The sequence below is a fragment of the Cucurbita pepo genome, chromosome 7 (genome assembly GCF_057944985.1).
Source record: "Cucurbita pepo subsp. pepo isolate OVF chromosome 7, ASM5794498v1, whole genome shotgun sequence".
In the NCBI taxonomy this organism is placed as follows: domain Eukaryota; kingdom Viridiplantae; phylum Streptophyta; class Magnoliopsida; order Cucurbitales; family Cucurbitaceae; genus Cucurbita; species Cucurbita pepo.
In genome coordinates this window covers 2524989-2542911 of record NC_141804.1, presented here as the reverse complement: position 1 = coordinate 2542911, position 17923 = coordinate 2524989, and the positions used below count along the sequence as shown (strand labels likewise).

The 17923-nt window shown below is 35.6% G+C and overlaps 3 protein-coding genes across 3 annotated transcripts; 2 read left to right on the top strand and 1 right to left on the bottom strand.

Moving 5' to 3' along the window:
- Positions 1-32: 32 nt before the first annotated feature.
- Positions 33-3374, bottom strand: LOC111799163 (proteasome subunit alpha type-1-B). The gene is made up of 2 exons (XM_023682581.2): positions 2849-3374; positions 33-750 (listed from the first exon to the last, which is right to left on the bottom strand). Exons 1-2 carry the CDS (start codon positions 3197-3199, stop codon positions 253-255), a joined length of 849 nt encoding a protein of 282 aa, XP_023538349.1. The 5' UTR covers positions 3200-3374; the 3' UTR covers positions 33-252.
- A 1411-nt stretch (positions 3375-4785) lies between these two features.
- LOC111799164 (putative small nuclear ribonucleoprotein F) lies at positions 4786-6822 on the top strand. The gene is made up of 5 exons (XM_023682582.2): positions 4786-4946; positions 5150-5237; positions 5316-5353; positions 5808-5872; positions 6406-6822. Exons 1-5 carry the CDS (start codon positions 4944-4946, stop codon positions 6473-6475), a joined length of 264 nt encoding a protein of 87 aa, XP_023538350.1. The 5' UTR covers positions 4786-4943; the 3' UTR covers positions 6476-6822.
- Positions 6823-10048: 3226 nt separating this feature from the next.
- Positions 10049-11110, top strand: LOC147791588 (uncharacterized). Its single transcript, XM_087125698.1, has one exon. It carries the CDS (start codon positions 10092-10094, stop codon positions 10875-10877), a length of 786 nt encoding a protein of 261 aa, XP_086981824.1. The 5' UTR covers positions 10049-10091; the 3' UTR covers positions 10878-11110.
- The last annotated feature ends 6813 nt before the right edge of the window (positions 11111-17923 follow it).

The following is a 17923-nucleotide window of genomic DNA, read 5'->3' as shown; positions in this document are numbered from 1 at the left end:
CTTGATTCCAAGTTTCTAAAGAACATCGTGGATCAGCTCAACGTTCTTCTCCCAATAATATAATAGAAAAACATAATCAGTTGAGATACCATGTTTTCAACAATCTGATACAACTTCCATAAATGTAAAATTGAAATCTTAAGCCACAACAGAGAAGTATCAAAATGTCTGCACTAAAGAACCAAACCACCAAACCTGACAGCAACACCCAGGAAGCGGGGGGAGGAGGAAGGGATGTCTGCGGGATGTGGGTTAGATGTCCATTGGTGCCACGCCTTGCTCCGGGGCACTACCTTGGTCTGTCCTTGCAGCTGGTTCGGGGGCAGCAGCAGAATCACCCTGATCTGGCTCGATATCCTGATCTGCAGCAGGGACGTCATCCTCCTTAACGATCTCGAATTCATTGATCAACTTCTGAACAGTTTCCCTATCCAATATATGGAAAGGTTCCCCAACTCCTAAAATGGCAATTGTGCATATGGAGGAAGTCAGTTTTTCTCCTTGCAAGGTTTCTCTGGTGGCGATCAGTGCATCTTTGATCAAGTCGTCTCTAGAAGAGTTCTTGAAGTTCTCAAACCTCCTTTCCAAGTAAGTCTTTGCAGCCTGTGAACGGGATCCTATGGCAAAAGCTTGATATTCAAAGTAATTCCCACTGGGGCAGTTGTAATATAGGTGAGCACCAGACTCATCCAGACCACCTACTAGCAGACCAACACCATAAGGACGTTTCCACGAGCGCTGGGTGCAGACCTGCAATCAGTGGCCAACATTGTTAGAGAAAGCAAATATTTCTAAACCTCAAAACTAGTTTCTCCTGTGAAAATAACCAGCATAGAGTCCTGGAAATACAAATAATATTAAAAATTCAGAATTATACCCTTAACAAAGTATCCAGCCTAGAGTCCTGTTTCAGCGCTCTAGAATTTTAGCAAATCCCAGGAAAGATGGATAAATTTTCTAATAGAGGAAACGATAGGAAACCCACTATACAGGGAGCATGAAGGCATGGCTTTTGAAGTTGTGCTGAATCCTACCTACAGCCTAGGGGCAGACATCTAAATGATTCAAGGAGGCACCAGCAAAAGATAAATGACAATTAACAACTACATCCCATGCAACGATATACGGTATATCCTGAACACTTCAAAATATCATCGTGGGAAGGAATTCACCATGATTTATCAAAACTAGCTGCCCAAATCAATTGAAATCTGTCTCTACAAAGAAAGAAAAGGGTACACCAAAGTAGTAGTTCTACCCTTTAACCTTATTGGCTAATGAACCTAATTTACGGCAGAAAAAAAATAGGGGTTAAAGAGGAGATAATGCAATTTTCAGTGTTCCTTCGCAAATGCATTAAAGATAGGCTCCTCACAGAGGTGGCTAAAAGGAAAAGATAGAGCCCCTTGGAAGTAACTTTACATAACTTTAGTGATTTTGTTCTTTAAACAGCCCCTTGTTAGAATGCCTTTTGTTCTTTATAATGTGTTGTTCATTCTGTAACATAACTTAGTTTGGAAGGTCTTCATGTATTAGCTTGCTGTGGATGGCATTTTCTCTATCACTGAACTCTAGGATATTGTCTTTATTTCCGTTGTGAATACACGGAGTCTTATTAACAAGAAAAGTGGGAATAAATGCAATAATTCAGGTTACCAAGATTGTTTCTGCATCTACACTATAATATGAGTCTTGCATTATGAATACCAACATTTTATTGCCTAAATTGTCAACAAAGCTAAAACTATGGCAGTAAAAAGGAATTGAGAAACCAAAATAATTAGATAAACCACAGAACTTCAAAGCAGAATCTAACCTTAAAAAGGATCTATTTAAACCAATAACAACACCGACACGATTAAATGAAATTCAAGAACTTTAACTTCTTTTCCTTGAAATTGAAGGTAGAGAATTCCTAATCCCCATGCTATCTCTCAGAGCCCCGTCGTATACTAACAAATTAAACCCCCAATTCTCAAAATACAAGGTTACCAAAGACAGTGCAGGATACTATGCTAGAACTTTCAGAATGTTGGAGCCTAATATAATGGAGACCATGCCCTCAATCATCCAGCTGCAAACGTTTCTTGTTCCATACTCAGTCCATCAATCACGTGACATATACGTGCATATAAGAGTACTCAACTTGTATGACTCTATTAAGAAAACCTTCACCGGAAAAGTTATTGAGAACTATCCACCCCATGACAATCAGATAGATACATAGTTCAAAGCATTCTTTAATCTCTTATATATCCAAGAGCCACAAAAAGTGGTAGGCAGATATATTGTGACCCTAAATAATTACACAGCCTCCTGGCTTCTACTAAAACCTAAACTACTAAACAACAATACTTGAGAAAGAAAATAGAAACTTACCAGCAACGATAGGCAGGTTCAAAGTAATTCAACAAGTAGAACAATCAAACAAATTAAAGACCTAAAATTCCTGGTTTTCTTCGACCACTGCGCGATCAAGAATCAGTGGAACAAATACTAACTACATAAGATAAGAAGCAAACAGAAAGCCTATAATCTTTAGCTGTCTTCAAAATACTGTAAAATAGAGAACACAGAGGAGACCTTGTGCCATTTCCCAAATGTTCCATAACCTCATCTACTGACTAAAGATAAACTCGACAATGTATTCCTTAGCTTTGAGAGCTTAATGAAAAGTTCCCCTTTAACTATCCATCCAGCTACATTAATTCGTAATTTCTGTACCAAGCCCCCCACCAACCAAATAAATTCAACACATGAATACTCACACGGCTGACATATCTAAAATGCAAAAGAAATCCAAAGCGCCAGCAAAATTGTGAACAAAACAAGGGCTTCGTTTACAAACCTGAGCCTTATCGGCAAGTTGAACTACAAGACGACCGACAGGAAGAGGAGATTCATAAGTGTAACTATAATTGATACACTCAGATCTCATATAACGGGAAAGAACGCGTCCATCAGCAGTAAGCCCGGAAATGGCGACGCCGATGTGATCATCGACTTTGAAGATCTTCTTCTGGTGCGAGGATAGTTCAGAATTAGCCTTATTGACGCAAGCCAGAACCACATGAGTCTTGGATCGGAGACCAATGGCGGCGGAGCCTTGTTTGACAGCCTCCATCGCGTACTCGACCTGAAACAACCTCCCCGCCGGGCTCCATGTCGTCACGTCAGTATCGTACTGGTTCCTAAACATTTTTGGTGAAGGTAAGACGGATTCAAGAGGTTCGCAGAGCCACAATCACGATCTCTCCGATCGAAAAGGGAGAGGATTGAGGTCGTTTTAATGGAGGATTTAGGGGTTTTCGTCTTCTCCAAGGCAGAATTTGGCGACGGGTTTCCTCACTTTCGAGTGTTGGGACTTTACACTTATTATTATTTTTTACTTTTTCACTTTTATTTTAAAGTTTTTTTTTTTTTTTTTTTTTTTTAGAATTATAAATTTTATTCTCGAGTTGTTTTTTAAATTATTAAAGAAAATTATATTTATTTAAAATTTTTAGTTAAATTTTTAAAAATTAAGGACCCTCTGCTCTACCAACTAAGCCATACCGGTCATTTCCGACACATTATCCTTATTTATTTTCATAGCAAACCGGTGAGACGAAGATTTTGAGTACTTTGCTTTACCAACTGAGCAATACCGGTCATTTCCTACACACGGCACATTTCCGATACATTATCCTTATTTATTTTCATAGCAAACCGGTGAGACGAAGATTTTGAGTACTTTGCTTTACCAACTGAGCAATACCGGTCATTTCCTACACACGGCACATTTCCGATACATTATCCTTATTTATTTTCATAGCAAACCGGTGAGACGAAGATTTTGAGTTCTCTGCTCTACCAACTAAGCAATACCAGCCATTTCCTACCTATTATCGTTATTTTCATTAACAGATTTGAACCGGTGACACGAAGATTTTGAGTCCTCTGCTCTACCAACTAAGTGATACGAGTCATTTCATTTCCTGCACAGTATCCTTATTATCAATAGCAAATTTGAACCGGTGACACGAAGATTTTGAGTCCTCTGATCTACCAACTAAGTGATACGAGTCATTTCATTTCCTGCATAGTATCCTTATTGTCAATAGCATATTTGAACTGGTGACACAGATTTTGAGTCCCTTGCTTTACCAACTTAGTGATACTGGCCATTTCAAAATGTCAACCATCCAATCGACCCAAATTTTTAGTTTTTAAAAAAATTCAACTTAACTCAAACGAAAAAATAATATATATATATATATATATATATATATATATATATATATATATATATATATATATATATGATGAGCGGCCGTACTATGGTCGCTCGGGCGACATGGCCCCACATGCTACACACAAGAATGGATTATTATGCGATCGATAAACTCTTTTTGCATGCAGCCTATCAAATCATCTCACGTATTTTTTAATATCTCGCTTCATGTCATGTACATGTCTTCGATCTTTCATTTTGATGTTCCTGCTCGTGCCCGGAGAGAGAATAGGCACGACTCCCCCTCTCCCCGTTCTACCGTCCAAAACATGCCGGCCATTCAAAGTTCTGGGGTTGGTTGGGATAGGAGCAGACCCAATTGACTATATATATATACATAATTAAGTAATTAATTATTATTATTATTGTTATTATTATTGTTATTATTATTATTATTATTTTTCCAGAATTTTGTAATATAAATATAGGAATATTGGGTTAAGAGGACTCACTCTAAAAGCCCATGGGCTTCAAGTTATGGGCCCATGTAGTCCATTACCCGGCCCATAATACCCAATTCCCTCTGCCGCCGAAAATTCCCAAAGACTCAACGAAAGGGAAAGGGGGAGGGAAAACAAACCCTAGAAAGAAAGAGCGCCATTTTCTTCGTCTCCCCGTTCTTTTGAGCCTCCGTTGATCCCAGAGAAGCACTTTTAGATCATTCGGAACCATGGTAAGCAAGATTTTTCGTTTTCATCGCTTTTTGAGCTAGTGTTTACGTGTTATTGTTGTTTTTAACTATGGATCAAGTGTTAATTTATCCTTATGTAGAATCAGATAGCTCCAGAGATTCTTTGTTGTTTAAGATTTTCCCCTGATTTTGCTTTGATTTGTAAATCCTGCTGAATTCTTTACATGATTGTTTGGGCATTGTAGAGTATTCCAGTTAACCCGAAACCGTTCTTGAACAATTTGACTGGAAAGACTGTTGTTGTGAAACTGAAGTGGGGGATGGAGTACAAAGGTTTGCTTCTACCTGCTGCTTGTTTTTCTTATTTTTCTTGCCTACTGGAGTTTATACTGAGTTTCGTTTCCATTTCAGGCTTTCTGGTCTCTGTAGACTCGTACATGAACTTGCAGGTTTGTTTCTACTTGCATTGGAATAAATTCAGTCATTTTTTAAAAAGATTTTGATCATCTCTTTGTTGTTTCTACTTATTGCAATCGTCCTTTTAATTGAACCATTCAAACTTACCACTGACTGATTCAAAGTCCTTCATATTTGAATTTAAACTTGATTTGTTCTGTTTGTCATTTTCTGATTATGTAGTTTGGAAACGAAACTATCCATTTTGTTTTTATAATTGTTTATACGAAATGCGATGGAGTAATTCGGCAGTGTTAATCATTGAAATTGATTTGCAACTGTTAGATTCTGAAAGGAAGAACAACAAATTAAATGATACGAAAGGAAAACTAATTCTTCTCTGAATTTTTGTTTTTAAAAACAGAAAACTACTTATGAACTGATTTCTCAAGTAAGCCCATAGTCTCTTTCAGTGGCTGATTCCTGTATACAACTTTTTAAATGCAGCTTGCCAATACCGAGGAATATATTGATGGGCAATGTACTGGGAGTCTCGGAGAAATATTGATCAGGTAACCTTCTTTCAGTGTTGGCAAATTGCAATATCAAGTGCATCAATGCTTATGTGTAGTTAGTAATGCATGTGTACTGTCCATAATATATATGCTCAAGCACAAATGTTAGGAAAAACACAGATACAACCAAAATGGCACGTTTCTTGGAGAAGACGAAATCCAATTTCCGCTCAAATAGGCTTGTGAAAGAGTCGAATGAAGGAGAAACATGACGAATTGTGAATCGATAATGAAATGATAGGTAATTAAAGAGGCCAACGAGCCTTTTTAGGGTTTTTGGGGTAGAGGGACTTGAACCCTCGTGATTTTTAAAGTCGATGGATTTTCCTCTTACTATAAATTTCATTTTAGTCGGTATTGACTTGAAGAATAAAAAGTTGTGTACACGCGTTTATTTTTCGAGGTCTAGTAAGGATATGGCCGCTGTCGTTGTCTTTCAAGTTTGACACTTGTGCCTACTGATAAATTCTTCTGCAAGTTCCAAGTTTCTAACATCAAACATGGGCAATATTCGTGCTTTTTCCTGGCAGGTGTAATAATGTTCTTTACCTTCGCGGAGTACCAGAGGACGAAGAGCTTGAAGATGCCGAGCGCGACTAACATGTAAATTTGTAGCAGCCAGCTCTGCCATGCCATAGTAGCAGCTAAGTTTTCCGCCTTCTAGTTTCCTAGTTTTCCTTTCATCTGCTGCTTAAGTTGCATCTCGTTGCTATTGGTACTACCTTATAGGACAGGATCATTCTCTGGTTTTAGTCGATTTCGAACCTGCACGATCATTCTAGGGAGATTGAATGGTAGAAAAAGAATTCATGAATGTAACATCTTTATGTCTATAGCATTGAAATGCTTCATTTTTCAACATAAGATAAGCTAGAGCGTTACATAAATCTTTCATGTGGAATGCAATGCAATGACATATAATATCATTAGTTTTGGATTGGAGCTCACTTTATTACTAAAATAATAATCATAGCCTTAAATACATTGACTAGGTGTTGACGTTTACCTTAAGATGGGATTCTGTTCACATTCAACAAACCCATTTGTCTTAGTTTTTACCTCAACCACTCTACCATCAAATCACGTCCAAAAACATCTAAATTAATACGAGGACTTCGAACATAAGACTTCAAAGTTGTTTGGTAGCATATAGTCTACTCGGTCGTGTTCATATTAACATAGCACATGGGTTGAATTGACTTGACTTAAGGCAAACGGATATTGTTGTATTCAAGCTAAAGTGTCGTGAGGGATTTGATATGAGCAAAGATATAATTTAATAAATTCTTCCGTTCAACCAACTTAGATATCGATGAGATATCGTGTCGTGACCATGTTGATTCAACTCGTGTATGATTATCATTAACAATTAGGTGAAAATCTTATACCCATTAAAGAATAACACAGAAAATTAATTAAAAAGTTAAAAAGTTTCGTCCCCTCAACTTTTAGGTTGTGCTCGTGTCTATTTTTTATTTGTAAACTTTTAAATTTTCAATTGTATTTTTAGTAAGCCTTTAAACATGTCTTTTAACATGTTTGTAATTTTATAAAATAGGTTGGCATGGTACAATTCTAAGTATTATAAAATTAATCATTTCTAAAAATGCTAAAATTAAAAATTAAAATTAATGGCAAAAAATAAAAATAAAAATTATTATTTATGTGAATCATAAATGATGAGAGAAAGAGAGAATTAATATAAAGGTATAATTTCATGGGAATTCTTTTGATTTTGGTTGGGAGTAGGAATATGAGTATTCACATGAAATGACAAAACAAGATTTAAAGAAAAAATAATTAAAATTAAAAAAATTAAAAAAAAATGATTTTTAAAATTTTTAATTTGATAGATTAAATTTAAAATGGGTCTTATCTATTAAAAAAAACAGTTAATTTATTTATACTCTTATTTCCACTCAAACTATCACATAATTAAGATATAATGTAGATAATTAAATATAAATAAATGTTTATATGATTAAGACTACAAAAATCTATAAAAATTTATAAAAATGAAATTAGTATTAATTTTATTCAATAATTCACTCAAATTTGTTAAATTAAAGGTATATTTATGACGACAAATTTATAAAAATAAAATTTTTAATTTAAAGAAAAAGAATTATAAGAAAAAGGGTAAACCTCGGGTGGGGAAACGGCGGAAATGGAAGTTGTGGTAATGAAAGTCCTACGTGGCACTTTGTCATTTGCTTTGGGATTGCGGGCTCCACCCTTTCATTTTTTCCCACACTCGTCGCCACGTCACCATTTAAGAAAACTTTTATTAATTCAAATATTATTTTTGTTCCGTTCACATTTTATGTTTTTATTATTTTTAAAACTACAATATTAATTTATATCTTTAATAAATATTTTAAAACAATTATTGAAATAAAAATTCGGAGTAAAAGAGAGGAACATGAATAAACCAAATCCTAAGGATAATTGACTAAGAAAAGTTTAAAAGAATTGAAAATCACGACTTATGGCTGAGCGTGTTTTTTCTCGGAACAATTCTATGTTAACTAGTCCACGTAAGAACCTCCGTTTTAGTCTCTTGATCGATAAAATAACATATCGGAGAGTATATGACAAAGGTAACCCATAGAACGACAATCATCATGTAAAAAATCTGTCCAAGTTTATGGAGTTTAAGCATGGTCCCGTTACGCTACAGGGACCAAGACTAGGGCACTCATTATATAACATTAAAATCGTCAATTTAAATATTTTAAAATATTATTAGAAACGAACGGTTACCATAGAAAAGAGATAACTCGACAATAGAGTATTGTTTCGAAAATATTATCATTTTAATCATTATTAATTAAAATTTGTAGATAAAAGCAATAAATTAATTTATAATCTTCAATTTAATGTTATAATTAAAATAAAATGATTTTAAAATAAAAAATAGCAATAAAATGATTTTTATTTATTTTCATTGCTATTTTTCTATTGGTTGGAGCAAAATGAAAGTGGGAAATCTAGGTGTATGGTGGGCCCCACTATTTTGCCTTGTGCCTTAAATGCATTTTGTCTTTTAGTTAGTAGGCAATTAATTAATTTCTTTTTTTATTAATGATTTATTAATATCTTACAAAAAAAAAAAAAAAAATCATAATTAATATGATTTATAATATAAAATGATTTAAATATACTCCAAATTACAATCATGCCCTTCAATTATGTGAATTTTCTTAATTAAATTTCATATTAAACACATAAAATTATTTTATATTTATATTTATAGGAAATTAAATTTAAAATATGCATACTAGTTTTTTAGTTACATAACTCTAAATATAACTAATTTATATATTTAAAAATATTCAGATTAATTAGTTGTTAACATTATATATATATATATATATATATATATATATATATATATATATATATATATATATATATATATATATAATTTTTAATTTAAAAATATATTAAACAATAGTGATAGTTTAACGGATTATTAAATATTTTTTGAATTTTAAATATTTACTAGACAAAAAATAAATAAATTTTAGAGATCGAAGATTACCCGACACAAGATTTAAAATTTAAAGATAAGTCAATCAAAGACCTAATAGTAGAGGTACGAGACAAAAAAGAAACGTCAAATCCAACATAAATGTTCGAGATTTGAGTAGGGTTAGATAAAAAAAAAAAAAAAAAAAAAAAAAAAAAAAAAAAAAAAAAAAAAAAATTGTTGCTGAATCTCTCTCTCCCTCTTACGAGCCACGACCGTCGCTAGCTCATTGTTAATGGCTTCATTCGTTGCATCGTTGGCTATGACCATATACACTTCTCGTAGCATTGCTAAAAAATAAATAAATAATATATATATAAATAAAAGTATTCGACCTAGCTCAACTCAACCAAAAAATGAAGGGGTTTGGTTTGATTAGAAGAGTGGCGTGACGCCATCGGACCCATGTCCAGGCAACGCACGAGCGGCGGTCAAGGCCCGCCTGGAACCACTCACGGTGGTCGGCTTACTCACGGCCCATGTGGCTCTGCCCCAACCAATCCCTTTAAATCAGTCTCCCTAACCCAAATTAAATTAAATTAAATTAAATTAAATTAAACTAAGCTACTTAATTAATCACTTATACTTAATAATTAATTAAATTCCCCCTTTCTATATAAAGGGCCCAAATTCATGCGCATCTCAGTGTCTCCCATTTCTCTGTAATTCACCGATCTTTAAACAATGGTTCTCAATGGATTCGACTCCGTCAAGGCCATTTCCATGGCGAATTCCGGCCGCCGCCGTAAGCTCAAGTGGTTATTCGAGTTTATTATGTTCTTATTTCTCGTTTTCCACCGCTCCAGCTTGTTTTCTCTCGCCGGACCATTCTTCCGCCATTTTTTCCGGCGAATCCTCGTCGTCCTCAACAGTCACACCTTCGTCTTCATCGTTTTCCACGCCATGCTCTTCGTCGTTTACTCTCTCTCCCATTTAACCGACAACAATTCCGGTTCGAACCGAACCGACGCCGAATCCACCCTCGACGCTCGGTCTTCTCACGTAACCGCCGACAATTCGCCGGAGAGTCTGATCGCTTCGAAAGACGACTCCGTCGACGATAAATTGGTCGTTGACGAGAAAAACACGGCGACGGCGCTGGAGAATTTGCCGGCTCCGGTTGACGATTCCGTCGCCGAGAAGAACACAGAAAAATCGGCGGTGAGCAAAGATTCAATCGATCCAACGACGACGACAGCGCCGACACCGGGATCGCCTGTCCTGCATTTGATCATCCCAGAGACAAGGCAATACCGGAGAACAGAATCGGAGAGATTCGAAGAGAATCGAGAAAGAGCGAAGCTCCGGCGATCGAAGACAGAGATTCGCCGGGAAGAAAGCAGAGAATCGACAAAATTAACGGATTCGGTGGAGGAAATGGACATCGACGACTTCAATCGGAAGGTGGAGAGGTTCATCGCCGAACAGAAGCTGCACATCGGCGGGAGAATTTGGGATTCCGACAAGTGAACAGAAAAATCAGTAACAGACAGAGACAGAGACAGAGACAGAGAGACAGGGGAGGAAGAAGAAGAAGGAAAAAAACAGGTTGGGATTAAATGCTCCTTTTTTCTCGGAATTGTAATAATGAGAAATATGGGATATGAAAATCAGGGAATTTTGCAGCAAAATTTTGGCATTTCCTTTTTAATTTCTTCCTTTTCGGATGAATTTGAAATCGGAAAAGGTTGTTTTTTTCGACACCTCTTTCTGTTTGTTTGTTGTAAATATTCAAACATGTCAGACCAAATTGTTTGGGACATCGTCGCTCTCCTTTCGCTCTCCAACTAATATTCTTCACTCCTTTTTTTTTTTTTTTTTTTTTTTTTTTTTAAATAAAAATAAAAATACTTGTCAATTTATTTCTCTAAATAAAATATTAATTTTCAAACATTTTATAAAAAATCTAAAAATATATATATATATTTTGTTTCAAAAAATACGCTTAAACTTAAAATATATATATATATAATACTATGTTTAAAAAATATTCATGAAATTTTTTATATCTTTGTTTATAATATTGCTCTTAGAAGTTAATTAATATTTTTGAAACGTTACAATAACAATAAAATTATTTTTAAAATTTTAAAAAAGTTTAAATTTTTTTAAAAATTTAAACATATTTTAAAAGTTTCTTAATATTTTTTAAAGCATTTTTGAATATGAAACAAAATATTAGTTATTTTTATAAAAAATTAATGAAAATGGTATTTTTTTTTCTAAAGTTTAAAGAACATTTTTTAGACCATTGAAAATTTAACGATATTTTTATTAATTTAATTAAATAAAATAATACTTATTATATATATAAATAAATAATAAATATTGTGGTGTTAAAAAAATGGTTGGGGCTTGGGCAGATTTTGTGAGTGTCAAATCGAAAAAGAAATTTAATTTGCCCAAAATTATGTTGAATTGATGTCAGCCGACAGAAATTAATATATTTGAAAAAAAAAAAATACTTTTATTATAAATTAATTAAATTCATATTATGCTAATTAAATTAAAACATATATATTTTCAACCTAGTAGTTAGACGTTGAAATGACACAATTTTTTTTCTTAGAAAATTTATAATAAAACAATTATTATTAATTTGTTAATTTTTTAATTTAATTCCCCATTTTAAAAGTAATTCGAAATTATATCACTAATTATGGAACATAATTTAGATATTTAATTTTATTATTAATTTAGGCTAAATTAATAAAAAGAATACCAACTTTTAAAATTTTCAATAATACTTAAAAAAAAAAAAAAACTATACAAATTAAAAAATTTAAAATAGTTTTACCGTTAATATTTTAACCTCTCACTTTTATTTGAAAAAGTTTTAATTTTTTTTACCGTAAATATATAGGTAAAAACTATTTATCGATATTTTATAAATTATTATTATTTTTTTATGTTACTCTTAGAAAATTTTCGAAGTTTTATTAAAAAAAATTTAAAAAAATTCAATAATTTTTTAAAATTTCAAATTTAGATACCAATTTAAATTTATATTCCATATATTTATTAATTTTTAAAAACATATTAAATATATTAAAACCTATAAAAACAAAACTTAATATATTATTACTTTAATTATTAAATATATTTACCTGTCAACGTCCGCCGATGGGTACCAAAAAAGAGTCGGTCCTAATTATTTATTATCATTTATAAATAAATTGCCATTTTTCTTCCCCATATTATTATTTATTATTACTTTAATTACACCTTTTAACCACTCTTCTTTTCACCCTTCAAATTATTCATACCTTTGCATTTTACAAACCAATTTTAAATAAAAATTAGTTCACATCCACCGAATGTACCATGTCTATCTCAGATGAATGTTCGTTGTTCAATATCTCGACTGCTCGAGAAGTTGGACTCCTAGCTTTACCGACCCAACTCGGAGTGAATTTTAGGAGAAGGGAAGAGCGGGACAGAACCCATGAAGGGTTTTCGTTGCTGAACGGGTTCAAATGGGACTGAAGCGAGAATGAATTATTTATTTTTTAAAATATGTTTAAAATCTAACTCAAAATTAAAAAATTATTATTATTATTATTTTTAATTATCTTTAAACTTCAACCCATTTTAGGAATTTTGTAATTGAAATGGCAAGAATTAGAGAACTTGCCAAAAAAATAAAACACGTTAATTATGGGCAATTAGTGTAAATAAGGGAAAGTCTTGGGGAGAAAGCAAGAAGAATAATAATGGAAAATTAGAAAAGCAATGCATGAAGGAAGTTTCAGAATTCCATTTTGTAGCCTAGAATTGGGGTTTAATTTAAAATTGGAGACGGCGGTGGGGACTTAGAGAATTAGAATAAACCAAAAGGACTAAATTATAATATTAGGAGAAAATCTTATTGGGATAAGAAGAGTATATCATATCATAATTACATTCACTAACTTAAGTGCCATGTGGGGTTTCTCTTCCAAACTTTTCAACCTAAATAATTTACAATAAAATTAATTCTTTTAATTTTTTTTTGTTAAAATATCCTTATAGCACGTGTCGCCATGCCACTAGCCACCTTTACGTTCCCACAACTGTCTAAGTTGCTGTTGTCATAGCCTGTGCCATCCATAACGTTAGTGATGTTTAATAAGGAGGCCCAAAGAGAATAATATCTGCTAGTGGTGTACTTGGGCTGTTACATATATACTCCCACAACTGTCCAAGTTTCTGTTATCGTCGCTTGTGCCATCCATGATTGTTGGAGTTGTTGTCACAGGAACAACGTTAGTGATGTTTAATAAAGAGGCCCAAAGAGGACAATATCTGCTAGTGGTATACTTGAGCTGTTACATATATGTTCCCACAATTGTCCAAGTTTCTGTTGTCACCGCCTGTGCCATCCATGATTGTTGGAGTTGTTGTCACAGGAACAATGTTAGTGATGTTTAATAAGGAGGCTCAAAGAGGACAATATCTGCTAGTGGTGGACTTGGGCTGTTACATATATGTTCCCACAACTGTTCAAGTTGCTGTTATCGCCGCCTGTGACATCCATGATTGTTGGAGTTGTTGTCACAGGAACAACGTTAGTGATGAATAAGGAGACCCAAAGAGGATAATATCTGCTAGTGGTGGACTTGGCCTGTTACATATATACTCCCACAACTGTCCAAGTTGCTGTTATCGCCGCTTGTGCCATCCATGATTGTTGGAGTTGTTGTCACAGGAACAATGTTAGTGATGTTTAATAAGGAGGCCCAAATAAGACAATATCTGCTAGTGGTGGACTTGGGCTGTTACATATATGTTCCCACAATTGTTCAAGTTGCTATTATCGCCACCTGTGCCATCCATGATTGTTGGAGTCGTTGTCACAGGAATAACGTTAGTGATGTTTAATAAGGAGGCCGCAAGAGGACAATATCTGCTAGTGGTGAACTTGGACGGTTACATATATGTTCACACAACTGTCCAAGTTGCTATTATTGCCACCTGTGCCATCCATGATTGTTGGAGTTGTTGTCACAGGAACAATGTTAGTGATGTTTAATAAGGAGGCTCAAAGAGGACAATATCTGCTAGTGGTGGACTTGGGCTGTTACATATATGTTCCCACAACTGTTCAAGTTGCTGTTATCGCCGCCTGTGACATCCATGATTGTTGGAGTTGTTGTCACAGGAACAACGTTAGTGATGAATAAGGAGACCCAAAGAGGATAATATCTGCTAGTGGTGGACTTGGCCTGTTACATATATACTCCCACAACTGTCCAAGTTGCTGTTATCGCCGCTTGTGCCATCCATGATTGTTGGAGTTGTTGTCACAGGAACAATGTTAGTGATGTTTAAAAAGGAGGCCCAAATAAGACAATATCTGCTAGTGGTGGACTTGGGCTGTTACATATATGTTCCCACAATTGTTCAAGTTGCTATTATCGCCACCTGTGCCATCCATGATTGTTGGAGTTGTTGTCACAGGAATAACGTTAGTGATGTTTAATAAGGAGGCCGCAAGAGGACAATATCTGCTAGTGGTGAACTTGGACGGTTACATATATGTTCACACAACTGTCCAAGTTGCTATTATTGCCACCTGTGCCATCCATGATTGTTGGAGTTGTTGTCACAGGAACAATGTTAGTGATGTTTAATAAGGAGGCTCAAAGAGGACAATATCTGCTAGTGGTGGACTTGGGCTGTTACATATATGTTCCCACAACTGTTCAAGTTGCTGTTATCGCCGCCTGTGACATCCATGATTGTTGGAGTTGTTGTCACAGGAACAACGTTAGTGATGAATAAGGAGACCCAAAGAGGATAATATCTGCTAGTGGTGGACTTGGCCTGTTACATATATACTCCCACAACTGTCCAAGTTGCTGTTATCGCCGCTTGTGCCATCCATGATTGTTGGAGTTGTTGTCACAGGAACAATGTTAGTGATGTTTAATAAGGAGGCCCAAATAAGACAATATCTGCTAGTGGTGGACTTGGGCTGTTACATATATGTTCCCACAATTGTTCAAGTTGCTATTATCGCCACCTGTGCCATCCATGATTGTTGGAGTCGTTGTCACAGGAATAACGTTAGTGATGTTTAATAAGGAGGCCGCAAGAGGACAATATCTGCTAGTGGTGAACTTGGACGGTTACATATATGTTCACACAACTGTCCAAGTTGCTATTATTGCCACCTGTGCCATCCATGATTGTTGGAGTTGTTGTCACAGGAACAATGTTAGTGATGTTTAATAAGGAGGCTCAAAGAGGACAATATCTGCTAGTGGTGGACTTGGGCTGTTACATATATGTTCCCACAACTGTTCAAGTTGCTGTTATCGCCGCCTGTGACATCCATGATTGTTGGAGTTGTTGTCACAGGAACAACGTTAGTGATGAATAAGGAGACCCAAAGAGGATAATATCTGCTAGTGGTGGACTTGGCCTGTTACATATATACTCCCACAACTGTCCAAGTTGCTGTTATCGCCGCTTGTGCCATCCATGATTGTTGGAGTTGTTGTCACAGGAACAATGTTAGTGATGTTTAATAAGGAGGCCCAAATAAGACAATATCTGCTAGTGGTGGACTTGGGCTGTTACATATATGTTCCCACAATTGTTCAAGTTGCTATTATCGCCACCTGTGCCATCCATGATTGTTGGAGTCGTTGTCACAGGAATAACGTTAGTGATGTTTAATAAGGAGGCCGCAAGAGGACAATATCTGCTAGTGGTGAACTTGGACGGTTACATATATGTTCACACAACTGTCCAAGTTGCTATTATTGCCACCTGTGCCATCCATGATTGTTGGAGTTGTTGTCACAGGAACAATGTTAGTGATGTTTAATAAGGAGGCTCAAAGAGGACAATATCTGCTAGTGGTGGACTTGGGCTGTTACATATATGTTCCCACAACTGTTCAAGTTGCTGTTATCGCCGCCTGTGACATCCATGATTGTTGGAGTTGTTGTCACAGGAACAACGTTAGTGATGAATAAGGAGACCCAAAGAGGATAATATCTGCTAGTGGTGGACTTGGCCTGTTACATATATACTCCCACAACTGTCCAAGTTGCTGTTATCGCCGCTTGTGCCATCCATGATTGTTGGAGTTGTTGTCACAGGAACAATGTTAGTGATGTTTAATAAGGAGGCCCAAATAAGACAATATCTGCTAGTGGTGGACTTGGGCTGTTACATATATGTTCCCACAATTGTTCAAGTTGCTATTATCGCCACCTGTGCCATCCATGATTGTTGGAGTCGTTGTCACAGGAATAACGTTAGTGATGTTTAATAAGGAGGCCGCAAGAGGACAATATCTGCTAGTGGTGAACTTGGACGGTTACATATATGTTCACACAACTGTCCAAGTTGCTATTATTGCCACCTGTGCCATCCATGATTGTTGGAGTTGTTGTCACAGGAACAATGTTAGTGATGTTTAATAAGGAGGCTCAAAGAGGACAATATCTGCTAGTGGTGGACTTGGGCTGTTACATATATGTTCCCACAACTGTTCAAGTTGCTGTTATCGCCGCCTGTGACATCCATGATTGTTGGAGTTGTTGTCACAGGAACAACGTTAGTGATGAATAAGGAGACCCAAAGAGGATAATATCTGCTAGTGGTGGACTTGGCCTGTTACATATATACTCCCACAACTGTCCAAGTTGCTGTTATCGCCGCTTGTGCCATCCATGATTGTTGGAGTTGTTGTCACAGGAACAATGTTAGTGATGTTTAATAAGGAGGCCCAAATAAGACAATATCTGCTAGTGGTGGACTTGGGCTGTTACATATATGTTCCCACAATTGTTCAAGTTGCTATTATCGCCACCTGTGCCATCCATGATTGTTGGAGTCGTTGTCACAGGAATAACGTTAGTGATGTTTAATAAGGAGGCCGCAAGAGGACAATATCTGCTAGTGGTGAACTTGGACGGTTACATATATGTTCACACAACTGTCCAAGTTGCTATTATTGCCACCTGTGCCATCCATGATTGTTGGAGTTGTTGTCACAGGAACAATGTTAGTGATGTTTAATAAGGAGGCTCAAAGAGGACAATATCTGCTAGTGGTGGACTTGGGCTGTTACATATATGTTCCCACAACTGTTCAAGTTGCTGTTATCGCCGCCTGTGACATCCATGATTGTTGGAGTTGTTGTCACAGGAACAACGTTAGTGATGAATAAGGAGACCCAAAGAGGATAATATCTGCTAGTGGTGGACTTGGCCTGTTACATATATACTCCCACAACTGTCCAAGTTGCTGTTATCGCCGCTTGTGCCATCCATGATTGTTGGAGTTGTTGTCACAGGAACAATGTTAGTGATGTTTAATAAGGAGGCCCAAATAAGACAATATCCGCTAGTGGTGGACTTGGGCTGTTACATATATGTTCTCACAACTGTTCAAGTTGCTATTATCGCCACCTGTGCCATCCATGATTGTTGGAGTTGTTGTCACAGGAACAACGTTAGTGATGAATAAGGAGACCCAAAGAGGATAATATCTACTAGTGGTGGACTTGGGCTGTTACA